Consider the following 18,139-nt stretch of genomic DNA (forward strand, 5'->3'; position numbering starts at 1 on the left):
CATTGAGCCAGGTACGTGCACACCCGGAAAATAACTGTAGTATATAACTAGTGTAGGGAGTCTCATGCCCACTGAGTCTTACCAGGGACTTAGACCTCAAAGGGTGCCCTGGATCCCCCCCACGAGCTGGAGCCACATACACTATGGCCTGGTGTGAGGTGACTGGAACGGGACTCCCCACAGACTGAAGGGGCGTAAGCATTTCCAAGTGCCTGTTGCTCATTTTTATGCATTGCACTGCTGTGCTTATTGATGTATTATTTCACAGTAGCTGTGTAACATCTGGCAGTATTAAGCCTGTAATAGTAGTCACGCAGTGAGATTAATAAAAGCAACTATTCCTAATCGACTCTGTCTTGAAGCAAATCCACTACCCTGTTGGGCCCTGGCCCTGTGAGTTGACAGGGGGTTCGACAAGAGGAGAGGCAATTCTTGATTTAGTCCCAAGCAGCACACAGGACCTGGTTCAAGAGGTGACTATAGATGGACCAACTGGTAATAGTAGTATAATTCAATGCAACACCCCTATGGTGGCAATTACACTACAGCAGCACAACACTGTAGCATTTAATTTCAGAAAGGGGAAGTATATAAAAATGAGATGATTCATTAAACAGAAATTAAAAAGTACAATGTCAAATGTGAAATCTCTGCAAGCTGCATGGAACCATATTAATAACACAATCATAGAGGCTCAACTTAAATGTATATCCCAAATCTAAAAAACTCAACACAATACCATGATCAGGAAACAAAAAACAATTATAAAAAATGCCACCGTGGCCAAACAACAAAGTAAAAGAATCAGTGAAAGACAAAAAGGCCTCCTTTAAAAGTGGAAATTAAATCCTAGCGAGGAAAATAGAAAGAAACAAACTCTGGCAAATGAAATGTAAAAATATACTTAGTAAGGCCAAAAAAGAATGTGAAGAACAGCTAGTCAACAACTCAAGGTAATAGCAAAAAAATATTCCTGCTTACATCAGAAGCAGGAAAAGTGTTAACAACCAGTGGAGCCACTGGACAATTGAGATGCTAAAAGAGCACTCAGTATGAAAAGGCCATTGGGAAGACACTAAATGAATTCTTCACATCAGTCTTCACAGCTGAGGATGTGAGGGAGATTTCTAAGCCTAAGCCATTTTTAGGTCACATATTTGGGGAACTTTGTAAATGACAAATTTGAGGAATTGTGGTGTCATTAGAGAATGTGTTGGAATAAACTGATAAACTAAACTGTAATATGCCATCAAATCCAAATGATATTTACCCAAGAGTACTGAAGGAACTCAAATGCGAAATTGGAGATCTACTAAATGTAGTCTGTAACCTAACCTTTGAATCAGTTTCTGTACCAAATGACTGGAGAATGTGACACCAAATTTTAAACAGAGCTCTAGAGCAACTAGACATAAATAAGCTTGACTTAAATATGAGACAAATTGGTTGAAACTATAGTGAAGAACAAAATTGTCAGACATATAGATGAACATAATTTGTTAGAGAAGAGTAAACATTGTATTTGTAAAAGGAAATCATGCCTCACCAATCTACAAGAATTCTTTTGGTGGGTCAGCAAGCATATGGACAAGGGGGATCCATTAGATATAATGTATGTAGATTTTCCAAAATCCTTTAATAAGGTCTCTCACCAAATGCTTTGAAGCAAACTAAGCTGTCACAGAATAAGAGGGAAGGTCTTATAGCCTGGTAACTGGTGAAACAAAGGGTAAGAATGAATTCACAGTTTCAGAATGGAGAGAGGTAAATAGCAGAAAAAGGGGTAAACAGCGAGGTGAAAAAATTTGCAGAGAATACAAAACTATGTAAGACAGTAAAGTTCAATGCAGACTGCAAGAACTGCAAAAGGACCTCACAAAACTGGGCGACTGGGCAACAAAATGGCAGATGAAATTTAGTGTTGATAAATGCAAAGTAATGGTATTATGTTTTCCAATGTGCAACTGTACATATAAAATGGGGACCTTGGGGGAGGGGCTAAATTAGCTGTTACCACTTAAAAAGGAGATCTTGGCATCATGGTGGATAGTTCTCTGAAAAAAAGCCTCAATTTTTGTGCAATGTGCATCCAAGAAAGTGAACAGAATGGTGGGACACATTAAGAAAGGGATAGCAAATGAGACAGTAAATATCATATTGCCTCCATAAAAATGCACGGTAGGCCCACATCTTGAATACTGTATGCAGATGTCGTTGTCCCATTTCAAAAAATATCTTGGAATTGGAAAAGGTTCATAGAATCATAGAATACTAGGACTGGAAGGGACCTCGAGAGGTCATCGAGTCCAGCCCCCTGCCCTCATGGCAGGACCAAATACTGTCTAGACCATCCCTGATAGACATTTATCTAACCTACTCCTAAATATCTCCAGAGATGGGGTTTCCACAACCTCCCTGGGCAATTTATTCCAGTGTTTAACTACCCTGACAGTTAGGAACCTTTTCCTAATGTCCAACCTAAACCTCCCTTGCTGCAGTTTAAGCCCATTGCTTCTTGTTCTATCCTCAGAAGCCAAGATGAACAAGTTTTCTCTCTCCTCCTTATGACACCCTTTTAGATACCTGAAAACTGCTATCATGTCCCCCCTCAATCTTCTCTTTTCCAAACTAAACAAACCCAATTCTTTCAGCCTTTCTTCATAGGTCATGTTCTCTAGACCTTTAATCATTCTTGTTGCTCTTTTCTGGACCCTCTCCAATTTCTCCACATCCTTCTTGAAATGCTGTGCCCAGAACTGAACACAATACTCCAACTGAGGCCTAACCAGTGCAGAGTAGAGCGGAAGAATGACTTATTGTGTCTTGCTCACAACACACCTGTTAATGCATCCTAGAATCCTGTTTGCTTTTTTTTTGCAACAGCATCACACTGTTGACTCATATTCAGATTGTGGTCCACTATAACCGCTAGATACCTTTCTGCCATACTCCTTCCTACTTGTTCAGAAAGGGCAAGAAAATTATTAGGGGTATGGAAGTCCCCCCTGCACAGTGAAAATGCTAATAGCTGAGCTAAGTGGTGGCTTCTCAGAGTGGCAGTGAGTGGCAAGCAGTGGTGATTACAACAGCAGCGATAGTAACAGTAAAAGAGTTGCAGAGGCAGTGGCAGCATTGCTTGATGTGTCCTTCCCCCTTTCATAGCTGAGAGGTGATCCCACATGAACTCTCTTCTGAATTCTGGGTCCTTGCCAACCAAGAACCACCACCTCACTGGGGTGCAGAGGGAAAAGGAAGTGGGGTGTTAAAGGGACATTCTGACAATGCAGTGTAAAAGTCTAATGTGAGTCAGCAGAGAATGCTGCCCAATGTACTTGTGGAGTGAATATTTGCTTATGGTTACATGCTTTCAAATCATGATTGTGGTTATTCCCCAAATTAAGGATGGGCTCCCTTTCCTTTTAATAGAAGTTTTCCTTTGTTATACACTGACTCAGTGCTCATGAGTGGGACATTTTGCCTCTTAGAGGCACCCAGGAGTGGTGTTTAGTTTTCCCAGATTAGTGGGTGAGGTTCAAGCTGTTTTTGTTTTGTATCGTTAAGAGGAACCCCTAAATAAGGAACCGGGCCCTTATTGTTGCCAGCACCACGTTCCAGAAGGGTTACATTTTATAAAATGTGGGTATGTATTAAAAAAAGCAAAGCAACAGGAAGAGGGCAAGTCATCAATGACAAAAGAAGGCTTTTTAAGAAATGGAAAAAATAGAGAGAGGTTAAAAACCAAAGCAACACAATACATTGAATCAGAAATAATGTAATCTTGTAAATTTTCTTAGCATTACCCTTTTCCCACCTGTTTGTGAAACTCCTTTGTCTCTGGCCCCATTTGGATGGTCTTTCAGGATCCATACTTCCCTTCTAAATTAGTAGCATTTCTAGGCACTGCTGTAACAGTAATAGTTATTGTTGGATGGTCTTTTGTTTGATCAGTTTCCTCCCAATGACACATTCTGACTCTGACCATGAAAATGTTTTTATTATTTTAAATAGATCTCTCCTAATCCAACACTGACAGTCTTCATGTAGCAACATTAATAAGAAATCATTAAGTCAGAATGTCGAGTAGCTGTAAAGCTGAAGTATTTTCTAAGGACTCCTCTCAGTAAACAAAATATAAAAATGCAGATGACTTCTTTTATTTGATGGCAGGGACTGTGATTTTGAGCATTCTTTTGTGTTCATGTAACTACATGTTGAACCTCTCTAGTCCAACACTCTCTGGTCCCTCATGATTTTAGGTAACTGGATATCCACTTATCATGGGTGTAGCGAAGTTTTTCAGAGTCCCATAAAGTTTGTTGACAGCCACCAGTCCTGGCTTTCAGTCCTGTGCTGTTATTTAGTTCTAATTTACCCCTAAATGTCTTCTAAGAGCCCAGTAAGAGGTGAAAGTGTCGGTAATGCTGCTAGATAATACTGATCTCCCGTGGATTGGCAAATTCTATGGTTTGGTACTGGTGAAATCCTGAGGGTGGCCAGACTGGAGAGGTTAAACCTGTAGAAGGTTACCACAATTAAAAAAAAACCAGCCTTAGAAAGATCAAGCAACTTTTTAAAGCAGCGATATAGGACAACTTCCACAAACATACACTTTGTTTTATTAAGGTTTTTCACATGACTTTAGTTTACATAGATAATTCATTGAAAGATTTTGATGAAGGGAGATAGAGATATTGATGTACACTGAAATTATTGACCGTTACAGTTGTCTACTGCTTTTATGCAGCCAGTTATTGAGAGAGACCAACATGGCCTTGACTAGACCTAGACATCTGAGTAGAGGCCCATCGAACTGCATGGTAATTGCTCACAATAATCCAAATGACAGGAGATTTTTAATCAGACGTTTACTTTCTTCAAACACTTCTATTTTTCCCTTTTGCTGTTCAGAAAGATTTTAATATTTTCTCTTTATGCATTGGTAATCTAAAGGATTACAAATCAAACTGTGTATCTATAGTTCTGACAAACACGTCAGAGAATGAGACCACAACCTCTAAGAGAACCACTTTTATACACATTGGTTATATTATAGAACATTTCTTAAAACTATTATTTATTCCCATGAATATGTGGATATTTTTGGTGAAAATTCAATTAAATAAAAAACCAAACAATCACTGAATTCTTTGCATATTTTATTTTTCTTTTTTGGATTTCCAACTCACACACATCTGGCATATTTTACATCTTTGCAATAAAACATGGTTACAATAGCTTAAGGAATTTATATATCCAAAATATTTCACCATGATCTCAAGATGAAATGAACTTGTCTTCCAGATGTTCAGTATTCTCCCAATTCTAAGCTACAAACTCAAGATATTGCTTACAGACTGGTGATGAATAACTTAATCATTACGTTGATTCCCCATGATTCCAGAATCTTATAAATACAAACAACAATGAAGAAGGAATTCAGTGCTAAAACTTACTAATACAAGGTGGAGAACAAATAAGTAATCACATCAATAAATAATGATATGTTTCTGGTGCAAAGTGCCAATACAAAGAATCCATTATCATTTTAAATAAATGACTGCAAGTGAGTGTAAATTCTGAGAAAATTACATTCCTGTTACATGCCTCATAGCCCTACCGACACAATATGTACATCTATGACAATACAGTCACCAAATATACAAAGAAGAAACATGAAGTAAAGTGTATATACCCCTGGGTGTATAATTTGATCAGTACAATGTGTGAAAAATTATTCTGATAGTCATCATTACAGTATTGTAAAATGTGAAGTGCCTTAGGCTGAGAATGTGACTTCCTGTGAGATTTTCAGAAGAAGCTAAAAGAATATAAAATAATAACTTATCTTTGCACTAAAGCTAAGGTTGTTAAACAAATCAAGCTATGCAGAGGAAAAATAAGAGAAAAATGTAACTGAGGCTCCTCTGTTACCTCAGTGGACCATATGCCAAATGTGGTGAATCCAGAAGTATAGCACTTTTGCTGTGTTGGGAGTCATTAAGCACTATAGGGCATTACAAGACTCTTGAGGATATAATGAAAATCAGAACCTTTCCACTACCCTCTCTTTCTGACTTGTCCATAAGTTTAAAAGTAAAGAATTTAACTTTAATTGTATAAGTATGGCAAATGATGGCTTCTTATCCAAATGCTTCATGAACTCCACTTGGAAGAGAATGAGTTTAGATTTAAAAAGTGAAAAACGTATTTTGGTGAAAATGTCAAAATTACCTATTGCACCCAAATTCAATCCTTTAACACAAGCTGTACCCTTAGACAGATCTCCAGTTTAATTGTGTGAATACCCCTGTTCCATCAAGACATCAGGTTTAAAGTACATGCAAGTTGTAACTCCACAATAAAATTAAGAAACATTTTTGTTCTTTATACAAGGTTTTACTTTTACAAAAGTATCCCTTCAAAGTTAAGATGTGCATCTGATGTACAAAGTATCAAACATATTTTTTCTCAGCTTGAAAAGAGACTGGAAATGGGATGCATGTTAGTTTCACAGACTAAACATCGTAACAACTGGACACAAGGTTCCTCAGAGTTTTCAAAAGTCTCTTGTGGCGCATCCTACTATCTTTTCTCAATAAACAAAGATATATGAAATAATTACCAAAACATCTCCTAATTCATATAATTTACATGATACGAGCTTGCTTCTCAGCAGCTGGTGTTCAGTTGTGAAAAAAACACACAAAATAAAATGGTTGCTGACTACAATGTACAGCTATTGCTGGGTGTAATGGAATGTACAACGGAGGTCAATGCAGACATGTTTTTCCACCAGATATTATGCCTTTCATTGTAGCACTTGTGCTCTCAGCTTTATCTTGGCTTTCAGTTCTTCATTCAGCTTCAGTATCTGTTCTGATGCTCATAATGCCACCGATTAAAATCTATATTAAAAGCTACAATGCTACCAGAAGCCATGCCAGTAATCAGAGTTCTGAAAAAGGTAAAAAGATGGACTGTAGGTGCTGGATTTGTTACATTTTTTTACCATTAGTCATCCTTTAACTTTCTAAAACTTCAGCTTATGCTTAATATTAAAGATAGTAACAGCACAGGGGTTTCTCTTTGAGAGTCATATATAAACATTGCACTAATTAGGTGTATTTAAACAATTTCATACTGAATATGCTCCTAGTTTCTTTCTTTAGAAGAAATAATGACAATGAATTTCTAGTTTCAATTGTGAGCCTGAGTTCTTCTTACATGCATCCTACAATTGGATCTTGGATGTTAACCAAATGATACTAAACACTACAAAATGCATTCTCTCAGTTCCCACTTAACTGAGAATAATCATGTAATGAAAGTAAGCATGAGCTTATGTTCATTGCTGAAATGGGGTATCAGAACCCAGTATTAGAACCAGAAGTTAGAGAAATTAATCTAGTAAACAAATCTATATTTGTTAATTGTAAAAGAGAGGTTTAGAACACTTTACAGTACTGCAATATAAAATGGCAGAATTCTAAGAGTAAATAAGTCTCATTCTGTAAGTTTGTTTGGATTTGACTAAATCTGAGGCTATGCCTACACAGGACACCTCACAATGCTGTGCTGTTGTAAGGTCTGCTTTGTGGCTGCACTTTATCATCGGGAGAGTAGCTTCAGGAGAGGGAGCACACCAGTACTTTTTGTTGCTAGAACTTTTGTCATTTGGGGGTTAGATTCACACTCCTGAGCAACAAAAGTTTTAGTGATGAAAGTACCTGTGTTGACATATCCTGAGACAGAAATCTTATTTCAGAACACCAAACGATATACAAACAAACTGAGTAGGCATTTGATGTATGGTTATTTTTGGTGCTGTATCAAACAGTGGTACACAGTTTACAAACTCTAAAAACAATAAGAAAAATATGCTGAAATGGTTTTAAAATGGGACTTTTCGTGTTTCATAAGTGTGAGTTTTGCTGACAAACACCATACTGACAAATGATGAAAAAACTAAGCCCACTCACATGCCATCATAAATACATCATTAGGGCTTACATTTTAATCACACTAAAATAGGAGATTCAGAGACCGGGCTCACATATTCTTGGACTGGCCCTGATCCTCACTCAGGCCCTGATCCTGTAAACACGCATGCATAGGCAATCAATCCAGATCCTTGACTTCCATAAATCAGTGCATTTCAGATGAAGTCAGAGTAACTGTCCTTATTTACAATAAGGGAGGAACAGGTGCATGAGACTGCATGTCTGCTTAAAGTTAATGCACATGTATAAGCACCTACAGGATCAGAGCCTAAAATGCCTATTCAGCTAGATCAATAAGAAATAACTGAGAGCATATTTGTATCATTTATTTTAAATTAAATATATATATCACTGCTTCAACACTCTAACGCCAAGGGAACAGTATTAATAGTTCTCTTTAACATTTACTGGGATCATTTTAATGCTAATGCTGCAACTTACCTCTGATCATGAGACAGGTCCATTGCTCTAATGCCAGCATCACAACCAGGGTAAATATAGAGCTGTTTAAAATCACAAGCCTGCCACACTTCCACAACTCCATTGTCCCCCCCAGTCACCAGATTCTGCCCGTCACTGCTCAGGAGGATGGCCTTCAAAAGGGACAAACAAAAGCAGTAGCCTCAGTTAGTACTGGAGAAAGCTAACAGAGTTCCACAAATAGCTTTCACCTGTGGACTGATCTTTCATGTTGCTTCCCACAGTTAAAAGTGAAGATAAATACTTAAAAATAAAGAGTTTAAGGGCCACAAATCTTCAACAAATTACGTGTGCGCTTTAAAATGATACTTAAATAAATTTCACCTGTGACTTGCAAAGCTTTTACGTGCCAAAACGTGAGTTCAGCATGAAAAACTTGTGTCTGCCCTATAGTCTCTGAAGCCATCACCAACACCTAAGGCAGAGGAGAAAACTCCTTACACTGCTTCTAGTGCTAGGGGGAGAACAGGGCCTGAAGTCATACCTTGGCCAATCAGTGAAGGAGGAATTAGTTTCAAACAATTTCATTTTAAAGACATACTCCCCACTGAAATTTAAGTCTAAACTTAAATTCTAGGAATCCTCTGGTATCACAAGCTATTTGTCCTTATCTATTTTGTCCAGAAGGGGCAGGGCCTCAGGCAGAAGGGACAGGGCAGAGGGCAGCCAACCCACAGTATCGCCCAAAGCAGTAGTGGTGGCAACAAAGGGGAACCCTGAGTCCTTTTGAATTGTTGGGCCTCAGGGCAACCGCCTCCTTTGATCTCCCCCACCCCATGGTGGGCCAGGTTCACATCTAATTTGAGGTGGACATAAGAGGATTTCTATTTGAACATGACATCTTCTGAGAACAGCAATTTTGCATGTTATTTTCTCTGAATAACGTTACAAATACATTCCATTTGTTTTAAAAGGGAGTGCAGTGTCAAAGGGTTGTTTGCATTTTGATTTACCCTGGTTGAGTCATTGATCTCCATTTGAGCTAAGAGTTTGCCATTAATGCTGAAATTGCTGAATCGTCCTCGCTCATAGTAGATGATGCAGTGGCCTTCACTAGATACTGAAATTAAGCGTGGGTACAAGCAGTTTTCAGTCCCTTCCAGTGCTCTCAGCAAATCTCCAGTAATTGTGTGTACCAGACAAGGACCTTCTGTACATTGAAAACAATAAAATATATTATACAGATGTTCATGTTGCAAACTATATATAGTATGCATACATGCAGTATATGTTACAGCACTACTATACAAACACTGGAAGACATAGTCCCTTACCTAAAGAGCTTACAGTCTGAAACTACTGCCACAACAACAAAGCAGATGGCAAATGAAGGAAAAGGGTACAGCATAAAAGCAGAATATTTTTTATTTACTCTGACCATTAATTGCTTTCATTTGTGAGTATTTTTATCCCCTTTCTAAAAATTAATCTTTGCAAAGCCATCCCATCCTCTTCCCCCCAACTGTTCAGGAGTCTGTCAAGCTGCATCCCCCTCCCTTGTTAATGTGAATTCATCCCACTCCTCCGCCCCCCATCAGACAGCCAAACAGATGGGGCCCCTAGCAGTATAAGGTACAGAAAGCTCTCTGGGGACAAGGGAGCCATGTCACCACATGTTTCTCTTGCAGTCACTGCCAGTTCCTGCAGGTCTTCTCCCCCCCATGGATGTATAACATACTCAGTTTTTAATACTGAATGAGTGTTATAACACATGACATTAAAAAGTCAACATTTGTGGCAAAAGTATAAAAGGAACAACATACTTTTCAAGTGCTGGGCTCATCAATAACCATTTAAGTAATTTTTTACCACGTCTGAGTGGTGGAAATTTCTTTGGGAATCTAGAAAAAGGTTCTGTGCTAAGAGCAATAGACCTGTCTGTCACAAGTGTAACAAGCAGCACAATCTTTCTCTTATAGAGCATGGGCCCAGATCCAGCAACTGGATTCAGGCACCTGCTTAGAGCCCCTAACTTCAGCCAACTTCAACACATGGGCCCACAGGTCTGCCCAGTTAGATGCTGTTGCAGAATCTGGGATACAGTTTATAAATTATTTGGGAAAAGGACTATGTTTTCCATATAGAGTCTAATAAAATTAAAGTTGAATCATTTCTAAGGCCATTGGACATTGCCTCCATAGAAAAAAATAATCATTTAAAACTGCCATTTGTCAACTTTGAAAACAGTAAATGAAATGCAGGAAAATTGTGAGACACAGATAGACCCAGTTTTAGAACAATTAAAAACTAATTAACTCAAAAGAGAAGTAGACTGACAAACTAGCTGTATTCTCAGCCCACATGAACCATCACGGACTGGAGAAGATAAATAAAGGAAATCATCTTATTTTGGATGCTGGCCTAAAAACATGCAGACACACCACTCATGTTTATGTTTGAACAAGAACATAAGTAGGCTTAGGGAAATATTCTCAATTTAATGCATAGAAACTCTGCCTCCTTGCCTCGTCATGTCCTCGTGCATTATTATCTGGAGTTGTATGTCTGTTACCACAGTGAAATGAAGTACTAGAAAAAGCATAATGTGTAAGGGAATGACAGGAAAGGTGCAGTCAGGGACATGTGAGGTTTCCCAAGAGAGCTGAGTCCATGCAGTGTTGTGGTAAAAACAGAAGCAGAGAAATTGAAAAGGAGGGAAACTGCAGGGGAAGCTTGAGAAGAGGAATCAGTGAGAAAACACAGACCAGAGAACTTGAATCTATGTACCATAGGGGCTGGCATAACTAAGGAAAAAGCATTGGCAGGACAGCTTAGGAGAGCAGAATTTGATGGTGCGTTTCTGGGACTAACAGTGTAGGTCCCAATTCCTTTTAATGAATCAGGGATGTACTCTTTATTTGATATGCAAGTCTTGAGTTATCTAGCACAATGCCTCTAAAAAGATCTGCATTACTAACACCTTACATTTCAACTAGCATCTAATGAAGCTGAGGATAGTCCACCCCAGTGGTCCCCAACCTTTTGGGGCTGCCAGGCACCCGGGGCCAGGGCCGCTCACATGGTGCACATCTGAGGCAGGGCTGCTCACGTGGCACATGTTTGGGGGCAGGGCTGCTCACACACCATGCATCTGGAGGCGGGGCTGAGCATGCGCCGCGTGCCCGGGGCAGGGCCACCCATGCACTGTGCGCTGGGGGCGGGGCTGGCCCAGATCATTCGGCGGGTGCACATAAATGCCCAGGCGGGCGCCATGGCTCCCGCAGGCACTGCATTGGGGACCATTGGTCTACCCTAACCATTATAATGGAAAATAGTTTGCAACAATACAATTCAAAAGGATACAGTCCAATTGCAATAAAATATTATGAAACTGGCTTATGGGCTAAGAATTAATATCAGAAGCCTTCTTATATGCCATTATTGGAATTACTGACCCAATAGTATTTCCTGTATTTAGGGTTTCAAAGTCAGCTATGAAAATAAATGGTGAGCTCAAAGTTGTCATAAAATTCATCAGTCCAACAAGCTTGACTGTGAATGTATGGGGCACAAAGATTAATCAACCTGGCCTTTTTATCCTCAGAAGCAACAACCCTTCAAAGGAATTAGCGGAAAGATAAATTCCTATGAGGAGACACAGACGAAATAGACATCATCTTGAGGAGATGAGGAAGAGGTTTGGATTTGGGGGAGAAGGTATATGAATAATCCAGGAGAAGGAGCTGGGATAGAAAAAAATGGGGCATGGGGACCCGTGAAGAGTGAATAGAATCATGTGGAGAGAAGAAGAAGAGAAGAAGGGAAGTAAGGGAGAAGACATAAAGTAACAGAGGTGAGTAGGAAAGGGTTATTTTGAGTACTTTTATTAATAATTGATGGGTACTCTAAATTCTACAGAGAAATAATTGGAGAAATAGGGAAACAAATAATAATTCAACGTAAGGCTCAACACTTTCTAATGGAAGATGGCATATCTATGTCCAGGCTTCTGCTTCTTTGGAGAACTGCTCACTAAAAACCCAACATTGTACATGTTTGTATCTATTCATGGGCCCAAGCACAATCCAACAATCTCTTGCCCAGGAGAATGGGGATAACCTAAATATGCCTAATTTTTATTTGAAATATCTCAGCTAACTTGGTGGCAGGGGCTTTCCTAGCTGGCTCTTCCCACTTTCCTATATTTCTACCTGCTGGTTTGTATCAGGCTACGAGTGTGTACAGTGTTATTATCTGAGTTTCCACCAAAGTCTGTGCACTGGAATAGATAGAAGGTAATGTTTTCTGATATACCAAGTGTGTTTGTGTCTGACAGTCATATGTATCAATAGAAAATGTAATGTTCAGCGTTAGCAGCTGCTGAAACTATTAAAGTATGTTTTGGTAGAGGAGACTTAGGATAATTAAATTAAACTTGGCTCAAAGGAACACTGACAAACAGTCACTGAAGGAGACTTTGAATTTTTGAAACTTCAAATGTAAAATGACTTCTGACCTTTAGCACCGCTGATAACAAGTCCCAGCTCTGCACAGACAGATACACAGACAACTTCATGGTCATGACCCGTTAGAACAGCCCTAGGAGCAGGATAATCACCTGTAAAAAAAGCAATAGTAAGGAATTACAAATCAAACATTTTGCAGCAATAAAGGAGGAGGTTTGCTGCAATTTGTTTTAAATCATTAAGCATCAGAGGAAGGTGCAATCTGCTTAAATGTCTCATTCTTAGATTTTCTGTGCAGAACTGTATTTGAACCTCATCAGGGTTCTCATAAAGCAACACATCAATGCTCACTTGTTTACATAAATATACCTCTATTATTTAGTAACCATGGGAGATGTGCTGTGTATGTCTCATGGGATGACAGTAGGATACTGAAAATCTGTGGTGTGCATTCTAACTACACTGAAAAGAGAAATGCATTCCAGAGAACACATGGAATATGGCATTATTAAAGGTAATAGTAACACAATGATATGCAATGTAACATAACACATACTTCTAGGAAAAAGAAATAAGAAAAAATTATGGTGGATTTCTGAATTCCTTTGTGGAATCTATGTGTTTCTGAATGCATATTATATTGAGATTTAAAATACAGGAAACCAAACAGCAGGATATGAATTTATTTACAGGCATATGCATGTGTTTCTGTGTACGTGTATGACACAGGTACTCCACACGCTGACAGTTGGCTATACAACATATTTAAAAAGAGAGGTTTTGCAATCAGCCTGCTACAAGGTCATCAACACTGATGCTCCCCTTTAGGGTTAGGGTGACCATCTCCAGCATTTCACAAACCAAGGCTATTGGACTTCCTAATTGACATCACTTCACATAATCATTCTCTAACTCAGGGCAGTTTGTTATACTTGTGATCACTTCCTACCCAACATAAGCGGCCACTCAGTAAAAGTAATGTTGGGCAAGAGAGTGATGTGCTACATAAATAATCAAGGAAGAGGAAGATAGTAGTCTCTCTCTGCAGAGTTAATAAGGCAGTGGAACTGGTGTATGTCTCAGCGTATAAACGCCCAAATATTCTACCTGATGGGCCAGCAAAATGACTTGGCAGACTCTCCAGGCAAACACTTTTGCCATGACCATGAGTGGGAACTCAGCAATTTAGTTTTGGTACATCCCAGAATTAGCTCTCTTTATAATGCCATCCAACACATAGGGCCAGAGCTTCATCTTGAGGGAGGATTACAGTCTCAATCTGATGGGGGACAGCCTCCTCATTCCTTGATATCACACCCTGTAGTATGCTTACTTTCTTCATGGCTTTGAGCAAAGTAAAACAAGAGGAGCATTAACTACTCTACTAGCACAATCAAGGTTGAAGAAAGCGTGGTTCCTGTGTCTGTTTTGCCTCTTCACTTTCCTCTGACAGCAGATGTCCTGACACAGGAATCAAGCACTATACCCCACCCCAGCCTCTCATCACAGCACCTCAAGGTCTGTTAAGACTGCAGTCCCGAGCAATAGAAAAACCCACCATGAGGAAAAACTACCGGTAAAAGTGGAGGTGTTTCCAAACCCGATGTGCTAATTAAGCTATATCTCCTACCCAACTTTCTCCTCAGGAACATATTTCATTACCAACTGAAGTCAAAGGTTTTTGTACATCCTATCACTGACAGATTCGGTTAGATTTTGTATAACCTTTTTCCCCCACCTCTTTTATGCTGGGACCTTAGCCTAGTCCTCAGTGCCTTAAGAAAATCTCTGTCTAACCTCCTGGGGAACAGTTCCTTCTATCATTTATCCTTCAAGATCTCATTACTCATGAGCACATAGAGCTAGATAAATTCCTGGAGAACAGATCAATCAACAATGTTTAACCAAGGTGGGCAGAGAAGATGTCTTTAGCCTCTGTTTGCCAGAGTCTGGGAATAGATGACAGAGGATGGATCACTTGATGATTACCTGTTCTGTTCATTCCCTCTGGGGCATCTGGCATTAGCCACTGTCGGAAGATGGGATTACAGCTAAATGGACCTTTGGTCTGATCCAGTATAGTTGTTCTTACGTTTTTACCCTCTGGGCCAAAATTATGGTTGAGAGAGCTTGGGGCATTCATAACTGACCCTCTTTGCAAACATTTCTATTGTAATAAAGCAACTCTTTAACCTCTATTCATTTCCTGCTAAAGGTCTCATCAGAATTTCACATCTGTCAGTACATTCAGTTGGCAGTGTTTTACTCCAAGCGTTACTCTTCAAGAAAGAAGACTAGTCTACATATTCTGAGATGTGTGAAGGGCTCTTACTTTGATAGAATTAAATACTTCAGGGCCTGCCCAGACCTTTTTTGTCTCTTTCATAAAAAGAATGTTAGAACAGCCCATTTTTTACTCACAGACTATCAAAATGACCTCAGGGTGTATCTTAGATTGTTATGAAACTTCTGGAATGCATCCCCCCCTAGAGTGATTGCTCATTCCACAAGGTCTCAATCTATCTCCAGAGCCCTACTTCAGAATATAACTATCATGCATATTTGTACAGTCACTGTGCAGTTATCTGTTCTCATGTTTTCTCAGCACAACACTACAGTACTTGCTTGTGAGGGTCTTTCTAGCAGTTGAGAGACTTGAGAGCACTCGAAGATATAGTAACATGCCTAAAAAGAGTAAATGGATATGAGATCAAGAGTAATCCTTCATCTTCACAAATGTACAAGCTGTCATGTGTTTAGCAGTTGATGACAAGCTCGTACTGCAGTCTGTAGGCTCTGCTGTATTGTGGAAATGAGGCTGTACATTGGAATGAACCTGTCCATTCGTAGGTATGCTCTGGTGGTTAAGAAGTCTAGGGTGGCTCCAGTGAAGTCTATGTGTTGTACAAGTATCGAGGAGATAATTTGGGGAATTGATATATGTACAATTCATGAATTCTTGAGATTATGAACTGTGACCCAGATTCTCAGGGTATTTAGGTTCCTAACCTCTACTGATTTCAATGGTTTCTAACTTCTATTGATTAATTTACATGACAATTAGAAGCATAAATATCTTTGACTTCTATATATATGTATCTGTGTCAGACTGCAAATGTTATTTTGAACTTGGGCTTTGTCTGTCTTCTGTCTTTGTACCTCCAAGTTGGACTGGACTTCTAGGGAGTGGTGACACAGGGTTAACCATAAAAAGTCACGTTAGTCTTCAATGGAAAAATTCAAAAAACAACGAAAGGTCTTGCAGCACCTTAGAGACTAACAAAAAAAGTAGAGGCTGTCATGAGCTCTCGTGGGCACAACCCACTTCTTCATATGAATGGAGCAAGGGGTGATGGAAAAGTGGGTTATGCCCACAAGAGCTCATGACACCATCTACATTTTTTGTTAGTCTCTAAAATGCTGCAGGATCTTCCGTTGTTTTTTGAGTTTTGTCATATAAAAAGTATTTAAATCTTGATAATCTTCTATTCCAGTGCAAGGACACACATACAAAGCCTTGCCAGGAAAATTGGTCCACCAGATAGACAGTAACTGAGCAACATATGAGCCGGTGGGCAGCTCTGATTGCCTTAAAAGATTGATTATTGCCCTGACAGTGGGCATTGGAACTGTATGCAAGGACGACTTTCTATGATTCTTTGATTCTTGCAAGCTGAGAGAAAGAGAGAGACAAAAGAACAAGCAAGTGTGTACATGTGCACAACCCAACCAATGATTCAGAAGAGAAATCAAGTGAAGGACAAGGGATCCAGGACACTCTACAGGACTCTGACCAAATCCCAAAGACCACCCAATAGTGGTGAGGAAATGAAAGGAGGCAAGGGTCCATAGTGTATTTATTTCTGGATCTGTACATCTCTTGTGCTCTTTAAAGAAAATAATAATTGTTTTAGAATCCTTTTAGCAAAGATGTTTATTATGTGCTTCAACCATCATGTGTCCACGGAGAAATCAAATGCTCACAACGATGGAACTCTAAGGAAAGGTGTGCTTAAGCCACTGGAGAGACTGAGAGATCAGCACTTGTCCCGAGTGCCCTGCAAGATCCCACACCTGTGAGGGTATAACAGACACAGTCTATGCCCATGAAGTGTGCCAAAAAGCTAAGACACAGTGACTTGAGCCTACCAAGATTAAGGAAAGTTTAAAAGCATGTGGGAACAGCATGTGGAAACCCTCTCCTTCCTCCCCAGCAACCTGATGAGTTCTCAACAAGGGATGCTTTCCCAGGGCTGTGTGTGATGGGGATTATCTAGACCCAAGTGTTTATATGGTTGAAAAATGACTGATTCATTATTGCCAACTCTAGTGATATTATCATTCATGCCTTTAGTGATGAGGGGGTGGTTTTTTTACTTCTCTCATGAAAATATGATGAAAAGAATGAATTTTCCATTATTCAAGAAGGCCATTATCTCCTATTACTGGCAATAGGGCTAAAGTCAGCAAGATGGCCACCATTTCCTCATAGTGCATGTGGGAGTCAAGCTGCTTTTCTTAAAGTTGGCTATCATGTCCTCCTATTTTTAGTGAGATTGAAGACATGCCCACATGGCTTCATGATAGGACATGGACTATGAGGCACTGCAGAGACTCTATGAAAGGTGGATGGGGAGAGTGAAGGACAGCATGGCCCAGCGGGAGCAGGGGACAGATTCAGGAGATGCAAAAGGGACGCTGAGGATGGGGGTGAGGAGAGGAAGGAAAGAGGCTGAGGATGTGGGAGTCAGGAGGGAGACTGAGGAGGTGGGGTAGGAAATGGATGGGACAGGATGGTAGCTCCCCAATCCTGGCTGTAGTGGTGGGTTAAAGGAGTTCCCTCTAGGTAGCAATGGTACAGTGTTGCCAACTTTAGAACAGACTGCAAGTCACAGGATTTTACACCTAAGAGAGGAACTCTTGCAATAAAACAAGAAGCAGCTCTGAACCCACAATTTCTCCTCTACCTGGTAGAAATGAAGCTCCAAGGGGGCCATAAAGCAGGAGGGGGGGGGGGAATGAGGGAGGTAGTGCTACTGGGTCGGGGGAAAGGGAGAAGCCCTGGAAGATGGGGCTCAAGACAGGAGATGGGAGAAGTCAAGACAGTAACAGGAAATGGATGGCAATTCCCCTGTCTTAGGGGTAAGGAGAAGATAAGTGGACACTCCATATTGAAGAACCAGGGAGAGGTATGCAGTTTGCCTGAATTAAAGGTTCAAACTGAAATTATTACACATACATAGCCAGAATAAT

At 39.8% G+C, this 18,139-nt stretch overlaps 1 protein-coding gene across 15 annotated transcripts in view; it reads right to left on the reverse strand.

Annotated features, from left to right (window-relative positions):
* Positions 1 to 5,139: 5,139 nt before the first annotated feature.
* The window catches only part of NBEA (neurobeachin), a 748,692-nt gene continuing 735,692 nt past the window's right edge, over positions 5,140 to 18,139 (reverse strand). For all 15 annotated transcript variants that reach the window (XM_075919184.1, XM_075919178.1, XM_075919179.1 and 12 more), the window contains 4 exons: positions 12,937 to 13,038; positions 9,434 to 9,630; positions 8,442 to 8,593; positions 5,140 to 6,955 (listed from right to left, as the gene is read on the reverse strand). In XM_075919184.1, coding sequence (XP_075775299.1) covers positions 6,865 to 6,955; positions 8,442 to 8,593; positions 9,434 to 9,630; positions 12,937 to 13,038 — 542 coding nt within the window. In that variant the 3' untranslated portion in view covers positions 5,140 to 6,864. The remainder of the gene's footprint in view (positions 6,956 to 8,441; positions 8,594 to 9,433; positions 9,631 to 12,936; positions 13,039 to 18,139) is intronic.

This window comes from Pelodiscus sinensis, chromosome 1, assembly GCF_049634645.1.
Source record: "Pelodiscus sinensis isolate JC-2024 chromosome 1, ASM4963464v1, whole genome shotgun sequence".
Classification (NCBI taxonomy): Eukaryota; Metazoa; Chordata; order Testudines; family Trionychidae; genus Pelodiscus; species Pelodiscus sinensis.